The 17144-nt window shown below is 44.9% G+C and overlaps 1 protein-coding gene across 5 annotated transcripts in view; it reads right to left on the reverse strand.

Annotated features, from left to right (window-relative positions):
* DENND1A (DENN domain containing 1A) overlaps positions 1–17144 on the reverse strand; it is a 544738-nt gene that overhangs the window by 52028 nt on the left and 475566 nt on the right. For all 5 annotated transcript variants that reach the window (XM_030817797.1, XM_012509181.2, XM_030817794.1 and 2 more), the window contains one exon: positions 7095–7226. In XM_030817797.1, coding sequence (XP_030673657.1) covers positions 7095–7226 — 132 coding nt within the window. The remainder of the gene's footprint in view (positions 1–7094; positions 7227–17144) is intronic.

Consider the following 17144-nt stretch of genomic DNA (forward strand, 5'->3'; position numbering starts at 1 on the left):
AAACTTAAGTCCAGAACTGCCCAATTCTAAAACCTGTGCTTCAGCCACTCTACCTCATTGTCTCCAGGAACTGATCCACATTTGCCTTTCAGCAGGTACATCCTGGGGAAGCAGGAGATTATATTTGCTTTCTCTCTCTCTGCTCTACAAATGGATCTTATGTATGTGTGAGCCTGTGTGTGTACATGATGTGTAATGTTTTTTCAAATACCATTTGAAAGTAAGTTGGAAGCATCGTGTTACTTCACCCCTCAGACTTCAGCCTGCCTCTCCTAGGAATAAAGATAAACCCCTAAAAAACTATCATATTAACATTAATCCCACATCATCATCTAACATTCCAGTCCATCTTCAAATTTTCCAACTTTCCCAAGAATGTCTTTAAAGCTTTGTTTTCCTTTTTTTTTTTTTTTTTTTAAAACAGCAACAACAACAACACATAATCCAAGTTAGGTTCACACTTTGCACTTGGTCACGTATCCTAGTCTCTTTCACAGATAAAATCTTTACGCCTAATTTATCCTGTTGCTTGCTTCGCTTGATGTGACTCAAGGGATAACGGGCCCCTCCCTTCCCCTGACTGCTTTCCCCACTGTGCTGCTCCTGCACAGCTCTGCCCATCCTTGGGCACAGGAGAAGGGGGGTCCCAGTCCCTTGCCTCATTCCTCTCCATTCCCTTCCGGGGACACCTATGACTGACCTTAGGAACTCGGAAAAACACACAAAATAAAATGAGACAGGATCTAAATTGCTATAATACAAAGCTGTTTCTATTTGGAAACAAAATCTTTTTTTTGAGATGGAGTCTCGCTCTGTCACCCAGGCTGGAGTGCGGTGGCACAATCTCAGCTCACTGCAACCTCTGCCTCCTGGGTTCAAGCGATTCTCCTGCCTCAGCCTCCTGAGAAGCTGGGACTACAGGCACATGCCATCATGCCTGGGTAATTTTTGTATTTTTAGTAGAGACAGGGTTTCACCATGTTGTCCAGGCTGGTCTTGAACTCCTGACCTCAGGTGATCCACCTGCCTTGGCCTCCTACAGTGCTGGGATTACAGGCGGGAGCCACCGCGCCTGGCCTCACTTCAAAATCCTTCTTTATGGAAAGTGAATTTGGAAATAGTTTGTGACCACTAAGGGAATGTTCATTTTTCTTCTTCAAATGAATTAGAATTAGAAGCATAGCAACAGAAATGAAACCAAATAACTTGCTGAATGCACAGCAAGTGCTTCAACAATAATCAATTATTCCTTAATTTAAACATCCACACCAATAATAAAACCCCAGGATGTGCACTGACTGCCAGCTCAGTGCCAGGCCCTGCAGTGGACTTTCTGGTGGGAAGACAAGCATTAAAGAAAAATCGCAGGGCTGCGTGACAAGCGGCGTGTGCAAAGTTCTGTGGTAGCACGAAGACGGAAGTAACTCACTCTTCCTGGGGGAGTGGGGAGAATTTACCAGGAGGCCTGCTCTGGGATTGGACAGGCAGGTCATGAAGGGGCCAAGGAGGAAGATGGAGTCTTTAGGAGAGGCTGGGAACGGGGGTGAGGCGACCACTAGTGCATGCTTACAGTGGACCCGGCAAGGCCACATGGGGACTACAGGGAGTACCAGTTAGGAGGCTGTGAAACAGTCCAGGTGAATGATTATGCTGCCTGCACCACAGCTGTGGCAAAGGTGATGGAGAGGAGAGGATGAAGTAGTGTTCAGGCGTGGAAGGAGAGGATCTGGGGAGAGGGAGGGTGGAGCCTGGCTCTGGATGGCCAGCCTGTGTCATTCACTGGGGTGGAAGATGGAGGAGTGAGTTTGGTGGGGAGCGTATGTTCAGACCAGAGGCCTGGGGTGTGCAGTATCCTGAGAACATAGGAGCACCTGCTGGAGGTGGTGAGGAGGCAATGGCTGAAGTGAAGGGAATTGCGTGTGGCTTCCAAGCTCAATGGGGCAGGAGGAATCTCTCAGGGCTCTCAGGGCACTCAGAGCCAAGGGCGCTGAGAAGGCATTTGCTAGCTCGGCATCTTCTCCAGCCTAGCATGGGATTGGCACTAAATGACCTGGCTTATGACCCTGATGCCAGAATTCTCCACACGCACAGACAAGCCGGCAACCACATCCCAAGAGCTGTTCCTGGGGCTGCTATCCAGACCTCCCTGCCCCAGTTCTCTGGAAGCCACGGTGGTGCTTGGTTTTGGTTTTGGTTTAACCAGCTTTTCAAACTTTACATTAAAGAGGTTTAGAAACCTTCGTTCAGATGGGAGAAGAATAGAGGCAGCACCTTTTAATACATGCTTTTTGCAATCTATCAGATTGGAAGGCAGACAACTACTTTGTTTGCAGATCAGCCATTTGGAGGCAATACAAAGAAGGGGGCCCTGGAAAGGGTTTGCTGTGATATTCTCAGGGAAGCCTCAGTCTCGGCCAAGGCCTAGAGCCTTGGCCATCTGCACTTAGGACTAGGGTCCAGTGTCACTGAACTCACACAATCAGGCCATTCTCTTAGCAAGGAGGGAGAGCTGCACATAGCCAAGAGAAGCAGAGGTACTGCTGCTGCTGGCTTTGGAGTAGGAATTAGCTACTCATTCCAGCAACGCCGTCCCAGTGTGCCTCCTCATGTGTACGATGGGTAAAATGTTTTCTTCCTCACCCGCTGACGGCAAAGTCTCAAGTCAGTGCTCACGGATGTGAAAGCATCTATGGCTCACCCATCTTATTAAATGTAGGGAGCAGAGCAGTTTCCACAGGGGTCCTCGGGAGGGAAGCGGGTCAAGGCCAGCCATTCTAACCAAGGGGTGCCCAGGGTTGCCGGGGAGGACAACGGTCCCTCACTCCTTCTATAGCTGTGGTAAGAAGGAGCTTCCATTTCCTACCCTAGGAGAGAAAACCAGGGGGGAATCCTTGGCTTAGCCAAGCACCCTCTTGTTCAACCCTGCCCAGAGGAAGAGGAGGAATGCCTTCCCGGGGAGTCTGGGAGAAGGAACTGAGCTCCATCACCCCTTCCAGCTCCCTCCTGGGGAGCAGCCAGGGCAAGGCCCTCCCACAGCTCCTCCTTGCTAGGAGTTTATGGGCAGCTCTAACCTGGAGAGACCTGCCATTGTCCACTTATCCCGAGTGGAGAAACGCAGTCTTCACATTCTCAGGTGAAGTGTTTGCAACATTTGCCTTCAGATCTAATGCAATATTCTCCTTTCAGGCTTATCAATAAACACAGCTGGCACTTTTATCTCATTTGACTGTTCCCTGGGCTTTGTTTCCCAAATGATACTAAACTTGAGAAGGGGAAAAGAGTAATTTAAAGCCTCTCTAAACTGCGACATCTTCCAAGGCAGGAATAGGCATTCTCAAGTTGATACTTTTGAATTCTTAAAGAAACTACATGATCAGGAGGCAGAGGCCAACTAGAAACCTATTTACTTTGCTCTTACAAGCTGAGTGGCCTAACAAATGTCTGCTTTAGAAAACAAATTATTAGCGACTTTGGTTTGTTGACAAAATATCTTTTTTGAGACAGGGTCTCACTCTGTCACCCAGTCTGGAGTGCAGTGGCGCAATCTCAGCTCACTGCAGCCTCTGCATCCTGGGTTCAAGCAATTCTCATGCCTCACCCTTCCGAGCAGCTGGGATTACAGGTGCCTGCCATGACACTCGGCCAATTTTTGTATTTTTAGTAGAGATAGGGTTTCACCATGTTGGTCAGGCTACTGACAAAAGCATCTTTTAATTATAGTGTCCAACTTGGGACTATGAGGTGGCCTATGACTGACTATGAAGTGACTATGACTATGAAGTGGGCCTGGAGATGAAGAGGGAGCCTCTGTGGGGCCCTGGGAGTGCTTGGAGCCTACTTCCCTCATTGTCTTTATCTCTCTGATTGGGCCTGTCCATCTGCTGGTCTGCCTCATCATTATGCCCCACAATGGTAGGGACTGAGAACTTATTTATCTTACACATGGTAGGTCTCAATAGACGGATGAATAGATGCATACTTAAATGAAGGAATGATCACAGCCTGGAAAGAGGAACTCCTCTGAGGCAGAGGGCAAGGCAGCGCCTTCTCTCCCCTGGTAGTAGCAGCTCTTGCCTCGACACTAAGTTCCCCTCTTGCCAGCCCCCGCTGCAGAGCTGCCGTCAGAGGTCTCTGTGGAGCTGCCCTGGCTAGCTGCACAGGCACCGGCTTTGCCAGGTGCAGAGATGAAGGCAACAGTCTCAACGGTCTCCATCCCCACTGGCAAGCTAAGTGTTCTTAAAGAACAAAATCCACAGAAACACAGACCCAAGGCGAGGATTTTTTTCAGGTTAAAATAGGTGCCCCCTCTGGCTGGTTAAGATGATTTTGCCAGGGCAGGGTACAGCAGCTTTAACAGACATATCACATGGCTGCAGTCCCTGCTTGTTTTGAGAGCTGGTGTGGGCTCGAGGGGTGGTGTCTGGGCTTGGGTTTCCAAGCTGGTGAAGTGGTCCTGGGCAGGTTCTTTCACGTCTCTGAGCTCCAGCTCTGGGTCAATAAAATGGGGCTAATGGTCCCTTTCTCAAAGGGATATGGTGGAGACAACAAAAAAAGATACCAGGGAGTCTGTTGGTTTCTAAAAAAAGAGAATATATACCATTAGGGCTACGTGAGTGCGTTAATGATTCAAAGATGAACACTTAAAATTGTTTTATATGTTAGAAAAAGCTTGGACTAGTATATCAAGCCTATAATTTTACCAATGGCATCTCTGAAGATGAGGCTAAGATGCTATAGATGTCAGCTCTGAGTCTTGTTTACAGAAAACTATCAAGTAAAAAAAATAGTATAGATGGTAAGAGAGTGTGGTAAAAACTTTTGAAAGGAAACTCGAGACTGTTCTTTGGGAAGAATATCAAGTCCTTAAAACTCATGCCTGCCGGTAGTAGGTGCTCTAGAAACGGTACTTCTTACGGTCAACAGCCCATCAAACCAGGGACCCGGGAAAAGACTCAAGGACAACCTACCATGAGGGCAAAGCTGGAAAGAGTTAAAAGAAAGGGGTCTGTGGTTTCCCTGGCTCAACCCCCCCTCCCCCTGCAGCTAATCTGTCACCTAATGAAGAAGGGGCCGGCATAAGTGAGCTAGCTGGCAGTTCACTTACAGCAAACTGATTAAGAATGTTCAACCAACAGCAGACTGTAGACCTTTCCAGATAAAATAAATAGAGTGTAGACTGTATGCAAATGTGTTTGTCACTTTGACAGCACGTCTCAATTAAGGCATCTCGCGGCTGTGGGTAGGCTCTGCGGCTGCAGCTGGAAGGGAGAGCCCGCTGCATGGCTGATACTAGGGGCTTGACCTTAATCCGCATGCACGCATTAAAAAAAAAAAATCCTGCCTTCCTGTACACTTGCATAATGCTGGCAGCCACGTGAGGGAAGTGACAAACGGGGAAAAAAAGCCACTTTCATCCTCTCCAGTTTGCAGACCTGTGAAGGCACAGACAGCTCTTATTTCAACAGAGTTTGGGGTGGCTTTTTTAATTGTTTATCCCCCACCCGTGCACACACACATACTCTTATTCTGCATTTAGCTGGGAATGACATTAAAGAATCTCTACTTCTGGCTGAAATGGAAAGAAGGTCTTTCTCCATTTCAAATAGGGCCTCCTTTTTTTGTGTTTCGAAAATGGAATGTTTAACACCATGAAATCCCTCTCCCCCGCCCCCTCTTTCTCTGTAATGGGCTCCAAACTCCAGTGAGGGGCTCCTTTCATGGGAAGGTTAGTGTGTGCAGGAATGAGGACAAAGGAAAGCAGGAAGCTGACTCTGGAATGCCACACTGGCGACAACCAGGGGCTGTGCTTTCAGCAGACACAGACAGGGAACTGGGGTGCAGATTGCTCCAACAGGGCCTGAGCCTGGGGCTGGGGGGAGGCAGCTCTTCAGGGGAGCAGACACCAGTGCAATTTGAAAATACTTATTAACTAAATGAGTATCACCCTGTGGATTCTTCTTTCTTGTGTTTCATTTCAATTTTTATAACATCCTTTTAAGTATAAAATCAGAAAAGGGGATGAACCTCCCCAAGTTAAAGATGTATAAACGTATATTATCTGAAAATATTGATTAGAGAAGAGTGACTTTTATGTTCCAACCAACTCACTCCTTACAGTAATAACCTAGAGAAAGCATTTTGTTAGTTTCGTTCATTTCTGAATAGCTCAATGCCTGGTGCATAGTAGGCACTTGATAAAGGTCTGTTAAAAACAGGAATGTAGGCTTCTAGGTCCTTTACACGTGGTGAAATATCAATCACATTTAAGATAAAAATCATAAAGACTTAATCATGCGTCATCTAATAAATGGCTACAGAATCAGGTGATTTAAAAATAAATAACCTTGCAAATTCTTGTTACAGCCATATCTTGCTAAAAGAGCCATTTCTCATAAATCTCTCCAAATGATGACTTTCACTAACCAAAAGTCAATTCAAGACATGTAGGAAAGAGTACATAATCTTTTTTAACCAAAAATATAATTACAAGTAGGAAGGGGATACAAAATTTTAGCTTCTATACAGAGTGCAATGTTTTACTTAAGGGAAAAAAAATTAATAGACAATTTTTCAAATGCTCAGGTAGTTGAAAACAGTTGCTTAAAAGATTGAATCTCTAGAATTGTAGCACGGGTGTTTACTCTCAGAAGCACGACTCCTGATATTGATTTTCAGGAGGTACATTAATAAAGAACTCCTAATTGATTTTTTTTTTAAGACTTTGCTTGTTGCCTTTTATTTGAAGGTGCAAAGAAGGGCCCGGGATGCTAAAGTGTTCTAATGAGATGCTTAGCTAACAGAGGCACCTGAAGCAGAGTGCCTTGGAGTAGGGGAGGCAGCAGTGCATTTAATGACTTCATTCAACAGTCCCGCTCATTTATGACCTCAGCCGTGCTGTCTCCTCAAAATTTTTGAAAATTTGCCTGCAAAACATGTTTGCACCAAATAAACATTTAAAAATGTGAAAACCTCCATGGAGCTGCACTGCCAAAGAGAACTGAAATGAAAAACTGTCTGCTGCATGTGCTACTGCTGCTGCTGAAAACAAAAATAAAAAAACCAAAACGGACAGGTAGGAGGGCCAGGGTACACACCTGTCCAAAGTGGACTGTGATTGGCCGCCGGTCTTCTCGGAGCTTGGGGTCCTTGGCCTCCACCAGTGGGGATGGTGCAGTCTTTGGCAGCTGCTCTTCTGGGGTGGGGGCGCAGCCATTCTCGGCAATGTCCTAAAAGGAGAAGGATAGTCGGGGGTTGGCATTGGGGTTCTGGCACCCATGTTCCCTCTCACCCCACAACGAAGAGGCCTGCCAGGCGACTCTCTCCGTTACATTCCGAGCCTGACCTCTTGATGAAGATGGAGGGAATGGAGGGCTAACTTGGCTCTTTGACTTTTAAGAACTAGAGAAACCCAAACCATCCATGTGAAGTTATAAAGATAACATCATAATTCACAACAGGGGGGAAAACAATTATTATTGTTCATCCTACTCTCTTAAACGGCCATTTTCATTTTTATATATTTACTTTGTCCACATGCAGACATTTAAAAATTACTTGTAATCAAACTCATGCATAATTTTATATCCTGCTTTTCCCCAATATATTATAAGCATTTTCATGTTGCTACAAAGTCATTACAAAAATAATTTTACTGAATGCATATTTCATTGAGCAGATATACAATAATTTAATATACCACAATTCAACATTCCACTACTATTGGGCATTTAGGATTCTAATTTTTTTTAAACATTCAAAATGCCAGTGATAAATACTGCAGTTTTTCTTTCTTTCATATTACTTCTTTTTATGGAAATCCCCAGGAATGAAATTACTAGGTCAACAGATATAAACATTTTCAAGGATTTTTATTCATCCTATCAAATTGCTTTCCAATTTACACTAACTATCAACAATGGATGCATTACCAGTTTCACGGTACTTGTGAGCTGTATCATTTAAAAAATGTATCGCTAATTTAATAGGTGAAAAATTCGACTTGTTGCTTTAATTTGCATTACTTTAATTATGAGTATGGATACTTTTTCCACATTTGTTTACTGATGATGTTGTTGTTTGTGAATAAGATGTGTTTGTTCCTACCCCTTCTTACCCCTCATCTTTCTGGCAGGAAATAAAAAGATTGAAGTCTGAATCAGGACTCTACGACTTGGGAAACATTTAGGGACCAAAGAAATCTTTTTAAATCCAGAAATTTACATTTAATTTGTGCTTCTGACGACTGAAGTCAAATTATCAGGAAAAGAAAAATCCCAATGTGCAAAAGGCAGGCCATGGCTCCGGTGGCTGAAGCTGGCAGCTGACTATACACATGGGTCATTTGGAACATAGATGTGGCCACTCATGCAATAAGGGTCCCGTGTTTTATTCAAGCCAAGGAAGTTGCTTAAATCTTCATTGGAACAAGGCAGAGAATACATGTACAAATAAATATTTAAATAATCATGTTTCTTACCAAATAAAAATAACTCAGCCAGAATTATATAATGAACACAAGTTCCAATTATTTCCATTGCAAAACAAATACACACTTTGGTCAACAAAACATATCCCCTTAGTACTCATTAAATTCTGCACATGAGAAACTTGATACTTGGTTGCTCCTAACTTCTCAGCTAAGAGAGAATGGTGGGACATGGAGGAAAGTAGTCCCTTATTGAAAAATAATGTATTAAGGAAGAAACATATATACATTTCTAAGACTCAGTTTCCTCATCCGTGAAATGGGCATATGGTAGCATGAAGATTAAAGGAGACAGATAATACAACTGAGTGTGAAGAACATTATTATAGCTATTCAGTAAATTATAGGAATTACCATATTACTACCAATTACTACCATTACTACCAGTATTTGACCTCACACATTCAGCTGCCTACCAGCTGGCCTCCTTTCCTAAGGAATCAAGGCTGCCTATAGAGGCCAGACCTGAGGAGTCTGTACTGCTTGGTAAACAACAAAGGGAGATGATGACTTCTTGGCTTTACAGGGAGGGCTTGGATCAGGTGGCCCACGTTTGATCAACCAGTCTCAGCCAGGCTGAGGCTCAGTGATGAAAGAGGTTGTCAATGGACAAACAGAAACAGCTCTTTTGGAAAGGGGCTGTCCAAAGGTGCTCAGGTCAAGTGGAAAAAGATGGGGAGGGGTTCCATCTGTGCTAGAAAACAACAATGGGCAAAACAGGCATTTTGGATCCAGGTGAAGATCCTACAGGATAGATATGAGAGAATGAATAAGGTCAAACATGAACAAATTCACTTTTGGTTCAGGTAAAATTTTGTGCGTGGGTGTGTGTGCCTGTTTGTGTTTGGCTGAAAAAAAAATGAAGCTGCAAGGTAGTATGGTAAGAAAATATGGGTATTAACAGAAAACTCTAAGGTAACAGCTCTTTAGAAAAAAAGAACAATTCATGTAGTAGTTTTGGAAAAAGTGTCTTAGTTCACGCTTATAAGTAAAAATACTATCTTCCAGTTTTGTTTTTCCCATTAACTAGTTGTCTAATCTTTCCAATTCACTCAACCTCTCTGCACCTATTGCCTTTTTTTTGCAATGGGAGACTACCACCTGCTTGGCAAACGTCAAAGCTACTGGGAGAATGGGTGAAATGAGTTATGAGGAAGCTTTGAAAAATGTCACAGCACTGTGCAAATTGAACCTCAATTTGCAAAACGGAGAGAGCACCTGCTAAAAAGAAGAGCTTCCCTGTGTGGACGGCCTACCCCTGCGCTTTTCCAGACCCTTGACCTTCATTCTCACACTTAGTTCCCACAATGATCACAAGGTAAATGGGATTATCCTGCTTTTATAGGTGAGGAAATAGGGCTCAGAAGGGGTAACTTATCCAAAGTCACATAGTTAGAAGGTGGAGTAACCCAGAGCTATGGGAGTCCTGGCGCTTTTATGCCACATCAACCCATAATGACAGCACAAGTGAAGGTATTCTGAATTAAGGAGCTGCTCAACAAGTGCTCAGATGTAATCTTCTCCTCGGAAGCTCCTGGTTACACTGATCATAGGCTGCCATGCTTAGCACTATCTTATTTTTGTATCTCTATCAACTGTAAGTTCGTTGGGGTCTGGGTTCTCCAACCTAGAGCCTTGAATCTAGCACACGCTGTCAAATCTTTGTAAAGTGGAGTTAAACATTTGGAAGGGAAATGTGTCCAATACACAGATATACCTGTGTGTCAAAAAGCAGTGCTGCACCTTCAATGATTAGAAGATCCAAAGATGCAAAAGGTTTCTTATAAAGTCCTGTGGTTCAGGCCACCAATTTATTAGCCTCTTTACTATTTCCTCCACCTGAAGAAGGACAACAGCTTCCTCTCAGGATGCCACAGGCAGCAGAATGGGAGGAGCCCAAGTCAAGAAAGAAATAGAGGCTGGGTGTGGACGCTCACACCAGTAATCCCAGCACTTTAGGAGGTCGAGGTGGAAGGATCACTTGAGCCCAGGAATTTGAGACCAGCTTGGGCAACATGGGGAAACCCCGTATCTACAAAAAAATATAAAAATTAGCTGGATGCAGTAGTGTATGCCTGAATTCCCAGCTGCTTGGGAGGCTGAAATGGGAGGATCACCAGAGCCTGGGGAGGTTGAGGCTGCAGTGAGCCGTGATCAGGCCACTACACTCCAGCCTGGGCAACAGAGTGAGACCCTGTCTCAAGAAAAAAAAAAAGGTGGGGGGCATTCAAATTCTCTGTTCTATCTCCTGGTAGAGATCTTATACATAGCAGGGAGCTAATAACAGCAACTTTTGATACCCATAATTAAAGAAACTGTGGCCTAAGCACTAATGTAGCTGTCAGCAAAGGGCTTGGGAAACAGGTACTCTCATACCCTTCTCGTGGGAATACAAATTGGCAATTTATATGAAAAACCTAAAAGATGTACATGCCCTTTGGCCCACTGCTCCCATTTTTAGAAATTTATCCTAATGAAATAATATGAATTTCTTGTAAGTCTTACCTATGCAGGTATTTGCCTAGAAAAAATTGGAACTCATGTAAGGGTCCAACAATGGGAATATTAAACAATGTATATATGTCCATCAGATAAAATCTGATGTAGTCATTTAAAATAATGACATATGGACCTGGTGCGGTAATCCTAGCACTTTGGGAGGCCAAGGTGGGCAGATCACTTGAGGTCAGGAGTTTGAGACCAGCCTGGCCAACATGGTGAAACCCTGTCTCTACCAAAAATACAAAAATTAGCCAGGCATGGTGGCAGATGCCTGTAATCCTAGCTATTTGGGAGGCTGAGGCAAGAGAATCGCATGAACCAGGGAGGCAGAGGTTGCAGTGAGCCGAGATTGTGCCACTGTACTCCAGCCTAGGCAACAGAGTAAGACTCCATCTCAAAAAATAAAACAAAACAAAATAAAACATGTGGAAGAAATATTTAGTGGTCTGGGAAATGCCCAGGATACAGTACATGAAAATGCAGGTTATAAAATGAGATTATTTTTTGTTCCTCTGATTTGCTGAGTTTTCCTCAATAAACATGAATTTTGTTTGAAAGAGGAAAAAAACCGACCTTCTAAATGTCACTTTTAAAAAGCAGAAACAAGAAGCTAGCAGGAGGGTTAAACCTGCTTCTTCCCGAAGGGTCACACAGGAGGAAGACGCCAGACAGAGCTACAGATCAGGGGCCACCACAGGGTGGCAAATCTCTTCCTGGAGCCCCAGGGCTCAGCTCAGAGAGTTACAGGGGTCCTGCCAGTTCCCGTCCCTCGGTAAAGCAAGGCAGTCAGAAAGTCATTGTATTCCTATCATTTTCCTTGAGTGTTTACTGGAATCAGAAGCCATGACTATGCTCTAACCTCCAGCCCTCTGAGAAGGCAGGCGCGGCATATGGTTAAGTCTCTGGACATGAGCCTCCATGAAAAATCGGGGAGGCAAGGACCCAGGGTCTCAGGAGACTAGAGGACAAAGAGGGTTCTGGGTGGTCTTGGGTAGAGACTGGGGTGGGAGCTGAGGAAAGGACTTGTGAGCTAGCGATGAGATAGTAGAGCCCCAGGCCCAGGGAGGCAGACAGCAGGGCCTGCTGTGGCCCAGCAGCCAGGGCATTCCACCCATGGGCTGCCCCCAGGCAAGGAGGTGGAAGGTTTGAAAGGTCTGAAATGTTTTAACCAAGACAGTGACTTGGTCAATGCTGGGTCCTACAAAGATTCCTCTGGTGGTTGTATGGACAACCTCAAGGGAGGTGATCCATTCACGCTGGACATGGTCTCCAGGTGTGCGTGTGTGGTTATTTGGGCAGAATGGCTGTTCCAGATGTGGGACATAAGAAGACAGAGAGGGCCAGATGCAGTGGCTCATGCCTGTAATCCCAGCATGTTGGGAGGCCGAGGTGGGTGGATCACCTAAGGTCAGGAGTTCGAGACCAGCCTGGCCAACATGGCAAAACCCCGTCTCTACAAAAATACAAAAATGAGCCAGGTGTGGTGGATGCCTGTAATCCCAGCTACAGGGGTGGCTGAGGCAGGAGAATCACTTGAAGCTGGGAGGTGGAGGTTACGGTGAGCTGAGATCACACCACTGCACTCCAGCCTGGGCAACAGAGTCAGACTCCATCTCAAAAACAAACAAACAAAAGACAGACAAAAGGGAAACTCTCAATTATTCAGTGCCTACTAAGTGTTGCTGTCTAAACACATCATCTCTTCTACTCCTTCCAATGATCCAGTAAAAACCTGTATTTCCTCTAGTTTACAGACGAGAAAAACTAGGTTCAGAGAGGTCTCATAACTTACCCACGGTCACACAGTTAATATCCTACGCAACCAGCACTGAGCCCCGCTTGCCTGCCTCAGAAGCGCAAACACCACACCACCATGTGGGGGAGTTGAAAGGCCCCTATGGGCAGAGGCCTTCCCGTCTGACTCACACTGCGGGTGTGAGAACTCCCATCTCCATTTACAGACTCGTGCCGTACCCTTCTTTTACCAGCCCACCTCACAGCACAGCAAATGCAAATTAAAATATGAATATTGATATCAAAATAGTAACCAAAGTTGGAATTTCTGTGATTGAGGCTGCAGTGTATTTTAATGTGTCGGGAGACAGGGAGCTGACAGTTGTGTGATAAGGTGTGAAAACGACTGTTCTACAAGTCTACCTAGCTCTCCCGGCCCCACGCATGCTTACTCACTCCCTTCGATGGGAACAGTTTGGCCAGAAATTCAAGCCTCTGTGAAACCAACTGTGAATTTGCTCCTTTCAATCACAGAGACTGTAAATCAACAAGCTTGATTTGTCTTTTAAAGATCAAAGATTTGGAATCCCAGTACTTTGAGAGGCCTAGGAGGGAGGATCGCTTGAGCCCAGGAGTTTGAGACTAGTATGGGCAACACAGCAAAACTCTGTCCCTAAAAAAAATTAGCCAGGCATGGTGGTGGTGCATTCCTGTTGTCCTAGCTACTCTGGAGGCTGAGGCGGGAGGATCCCTTGAGCCTGGGAGGTCAAGGCTGCAGTGATTGTGCCACTGCACTGGGAGACAGAGTGAGACCCTGTTTCAAAACAAACAAAAACAAAACAAAACAGAAAAGAAAAGAAGATCAAAGATTCAGAAACTTTACAAAGGACTGTGAAATGGGCCCATTTTGCTAAATCATTTCAATACCGAAGAAAAAAGGGAAAAATTTCAGGGGTTCCTCAACAGGCAAGAGAGGACATCCCTATGTGCCTATCTTAACGTTGCCTGCAGGTGAGGAGAAATGTATTTGTGGCCACTGCTTTTAAAGCAAGGCATTCTCATGCCAGCCCTGCATGGTGCTGCAGTGGAATGCAATTTGTTGACAGTCATGAGCCCATCCAGGAGGCATTCTTCTGGCAGGGAGACACTCCAGATGAAAGCACTACACTCTTCCTTAGAAAGCAATGGCTGGGTAGCATCTTTGCCATTTCTTCTTTTTCCTAATTTTGAGCAAGTCAGACTTCAAAGGAGGCCAAGCTATAGAAGAACCTGACCACCTTGCTCCATTTATCTAGAGAAATATGTTATCCATCCTTCTTTTTTTGTTGTTGGGTTGAAGCAGAGCAGGTATGGAATAAAGCCACACCATCGGATCTATTAACAATTATTTGCCAATGGTCACACAGATATCCTGAAAGCTCTGATTTCAAATGCTTTGAAAATCTGCAGCACAAATGAACAGGGATGGAGAAGGGGCCCAGCTCAGTCATATTAGAGATGGACCCTCCACACACCATAGTGACCTCTCCACAGGTCGGCCCCACATTTTCTATTTGCAATTCAAACCCAAGGCGAGGGTGAAGAGGGCAAGCTTGGGTTCTTGATTATATCTGCAAGGTCACCATTGCTATGCAGAGTTAGAGGAGGCCAGGTGGCAACCCAGTGCATTTGAAAATTGGATCTTTGTTGGAAACTGCCTCGATTTCATGGCAGAAACCAAACTTGAGACGTCTATATTAGAGGCATCTGGGGAGCCACGAGGTACATTCGTTGCCAGATAAAGGGGAGGAGGGAAAGGGGAGAAGGACAAAAAAACCAAGGAAATATTTTCTACCGCTATGTGAGAGGTCAGGTGCAGCCAAATACTAAATTAGCTCAAGAAAGGGCGCTGGAGAGTGCTGGAGCCCCAAGTCCCGTAGATGCGAACAATGCTAGAGTTTCAATTACAAAATAGCTCTCTTCCAAGAACAACTGCAAAATATCAAGTCTGTGGAAATCTGTACAACCGAAGGGGGGAAAAGTGAAAATTGAAAAGGGTGCACTAATAGATCTGTCAACAGTCCGATGGTGACAAGCCACATTTCTATAAAATGCCTTCACCATTTGTGTCACCTGAAATGTACTGACACTCTCTATAGAACATTATCTCCTGAAGCTATTCTTGAAAAGACTGGCAGGGGGAAGGGAAGGGGAGGGAGACATCTGCTTTAGATACTATCAAGGAATGGAAAGGGAGAGAGTGTGGAAGGAAAGTGATCTAGATTGTTTAAACAAACCTTTGTACAACCACATTAAAAAATTTGAGCTTAATTGGTTATTTGCAGAAATGTTACTTATCATAAGAAGGGGATTTTCCTAAGGCCAGAGGCTTGCACATACAAGTAGGGAGGTAAGGTGATGTCTGTAGCTTAATGGTCTGCAGAGAGTGGATCTGACCAATGACAGTGCATGGGGCCTTTGGCTGAGGAGGGACCCCTTTCTTTGCTTACTTCAGGGGATATTCTAATAACAACCAGAGCCTAAGATCCAGGCATCAAGGAGGGAAAACTCTCCGCTCCCTGCCACTCTGTTTTATATCTGCAATCCATTTCAGCTACATGCAACTGGGATGGGAGATAAAAAGGTATATTTAGGGACTTAAATAACATCCAAGTAAAGAATGCCACCTGCCAGTCTCTGGCAGGGTGCAAACAGACTACAGTTTAAGGTCTATCTGGATTTACATTACAGAGCTTTTATTTCAGGATGTGAATCTCAGCTGTTAAAAATCCACTCTCAGCTGAAACTAAGAATTTAAATGCTTAGTCAGAGCAAATTATTTTCCAATTAAAAGAAAGGAATCAATTCCTTCGACCCTTTCAAGTTAATTAGAGGTCCTTTCTGACTTCAGAAAATTAAAACTGCTTTCAATTTTTTAAAAACTGCAGAGCTAGACAAAGGGCCTTATTAGAGTGGTACGTTTGGGGGCATAGGGATAATGAAGTAGGTGATCCCAAACATCTTTTGGAAAACAAAACTTGTTTGAGGAAGGCAGTGTGCAATGCAGTAGCGGTAAGAACACACAGCCACCAGAAGTCAATGGAGCTGGAATCCAATTCTGGCTCTGCTAGGCTCAAGGTGGCCCTGGGCAAATGACTTCACCTCTGAACTGTGGTCTGTTTACTCACGAAATGGGAACAATACTCCACAGGGCCGTTCTGAGGACTAAATGTGAAAACTCCTAGTCTGGACCACCCTTAAGAGGAGCTTAAGGAAGGGTGGCAACAGGCCAGGCGCGGTGGCTCACACCTGTAATCCCAGCACTTTGGGAGGCCGAGGCAGGCGGATCATGAGGTCAGGAGATCGAGACCATCCTGGCCAACATGGTGAAACCCCGTCTCTACTAAAAATACAAAAATTAGCCAGATGTGGTGGCACACGCCTATAGTCCCAGCTACTTGGGAGGCTGAGGCAGGAAAATTGCTTAACCCGGGAGGCGGAGGTTGCAGTGAGCTGAGATCGTGCCACTGCACTCCAGCATGGCAACACAGTGAGACTCCATCTCAACAACAACAACAAAAAAAGGTGGCAACAATCATGATGATGATGGCATTTATAATAATATAAAAAAGCCCTCCCTGTTACAGTAACCTCACTGTCTAAGTCGAGAAATTCAATCTGGGGGCATGAAAAAGAATGAATTAATGGCACTTGCAGCAACCGGATGGGATTGGAGACTCTTATTCTAAGTGAAGTAACTCAGGAATGGAAAACCAAACATTGTATGTTATCACTCACAAGTGGGAACTAAGCTATGAGGATGCAAAGGCATAAGAATGACACAATAGACTTTGGGGACTTGGGGAAAGGCTGGGAAGGGGGTGAGGGATAAAAGATTACAAATTGGGTTCAGTGCATACTGCTCAGGTGATGGGTGCACCAAAATCTCACAAATCACAGCTAAAGAAATTATTCATGTATCCAAATACCACCTGTTCCCCCCAAAGCCTATGGAAATAAAAACATTAAAATAAAATAAAATACAAAAAAAGTCAGATAAAAAAAGAAAAGAAAAAAAAAGAGATTCAGGCTGGGGGAATCTTAGCCAGGACATAGCCGGGATGATATCCCACTTTTACTGACGGTGGGTGAAGACAATCAGAGCCCTCCCCTCCCCACTCAGAGTCTCAACAGCACCCACTGGGTTCCGCTCACTTGGTCCCCCAGGGCGAGGTAAGCCCACGGCATTCTGCTCAACCCCACCCCCTGTGCTGTGTCTGGGCAGTGGCCACATGCATGCCGGACCATGGCAATCATTCCCTAGAGATGCTCCTTGGTTTTGGTTACAACCGGCCCTGGGGCAGAGGTCGGCCATAGTGGGTGGGCAGTTGCCAGATGGGAACACCAAGCCAATTTCTACAGACGCCTGTGAACTCAGGCCTGG

This window comes from Nomascus leucogenys, chromosome 8 (genome assembly GCF_006542625.1).
Source record: "Nomascus leucogenys isolate Asia chromosome 8, Asia_NLE_v1, whole genome shotgun sequence".
Taxonomy (NCBI): Eukaryota; Metazoa; Chordata; class Mammalia; order Primates; family Hylobatidae; genus Nomascus; species Nomascus leucogenys.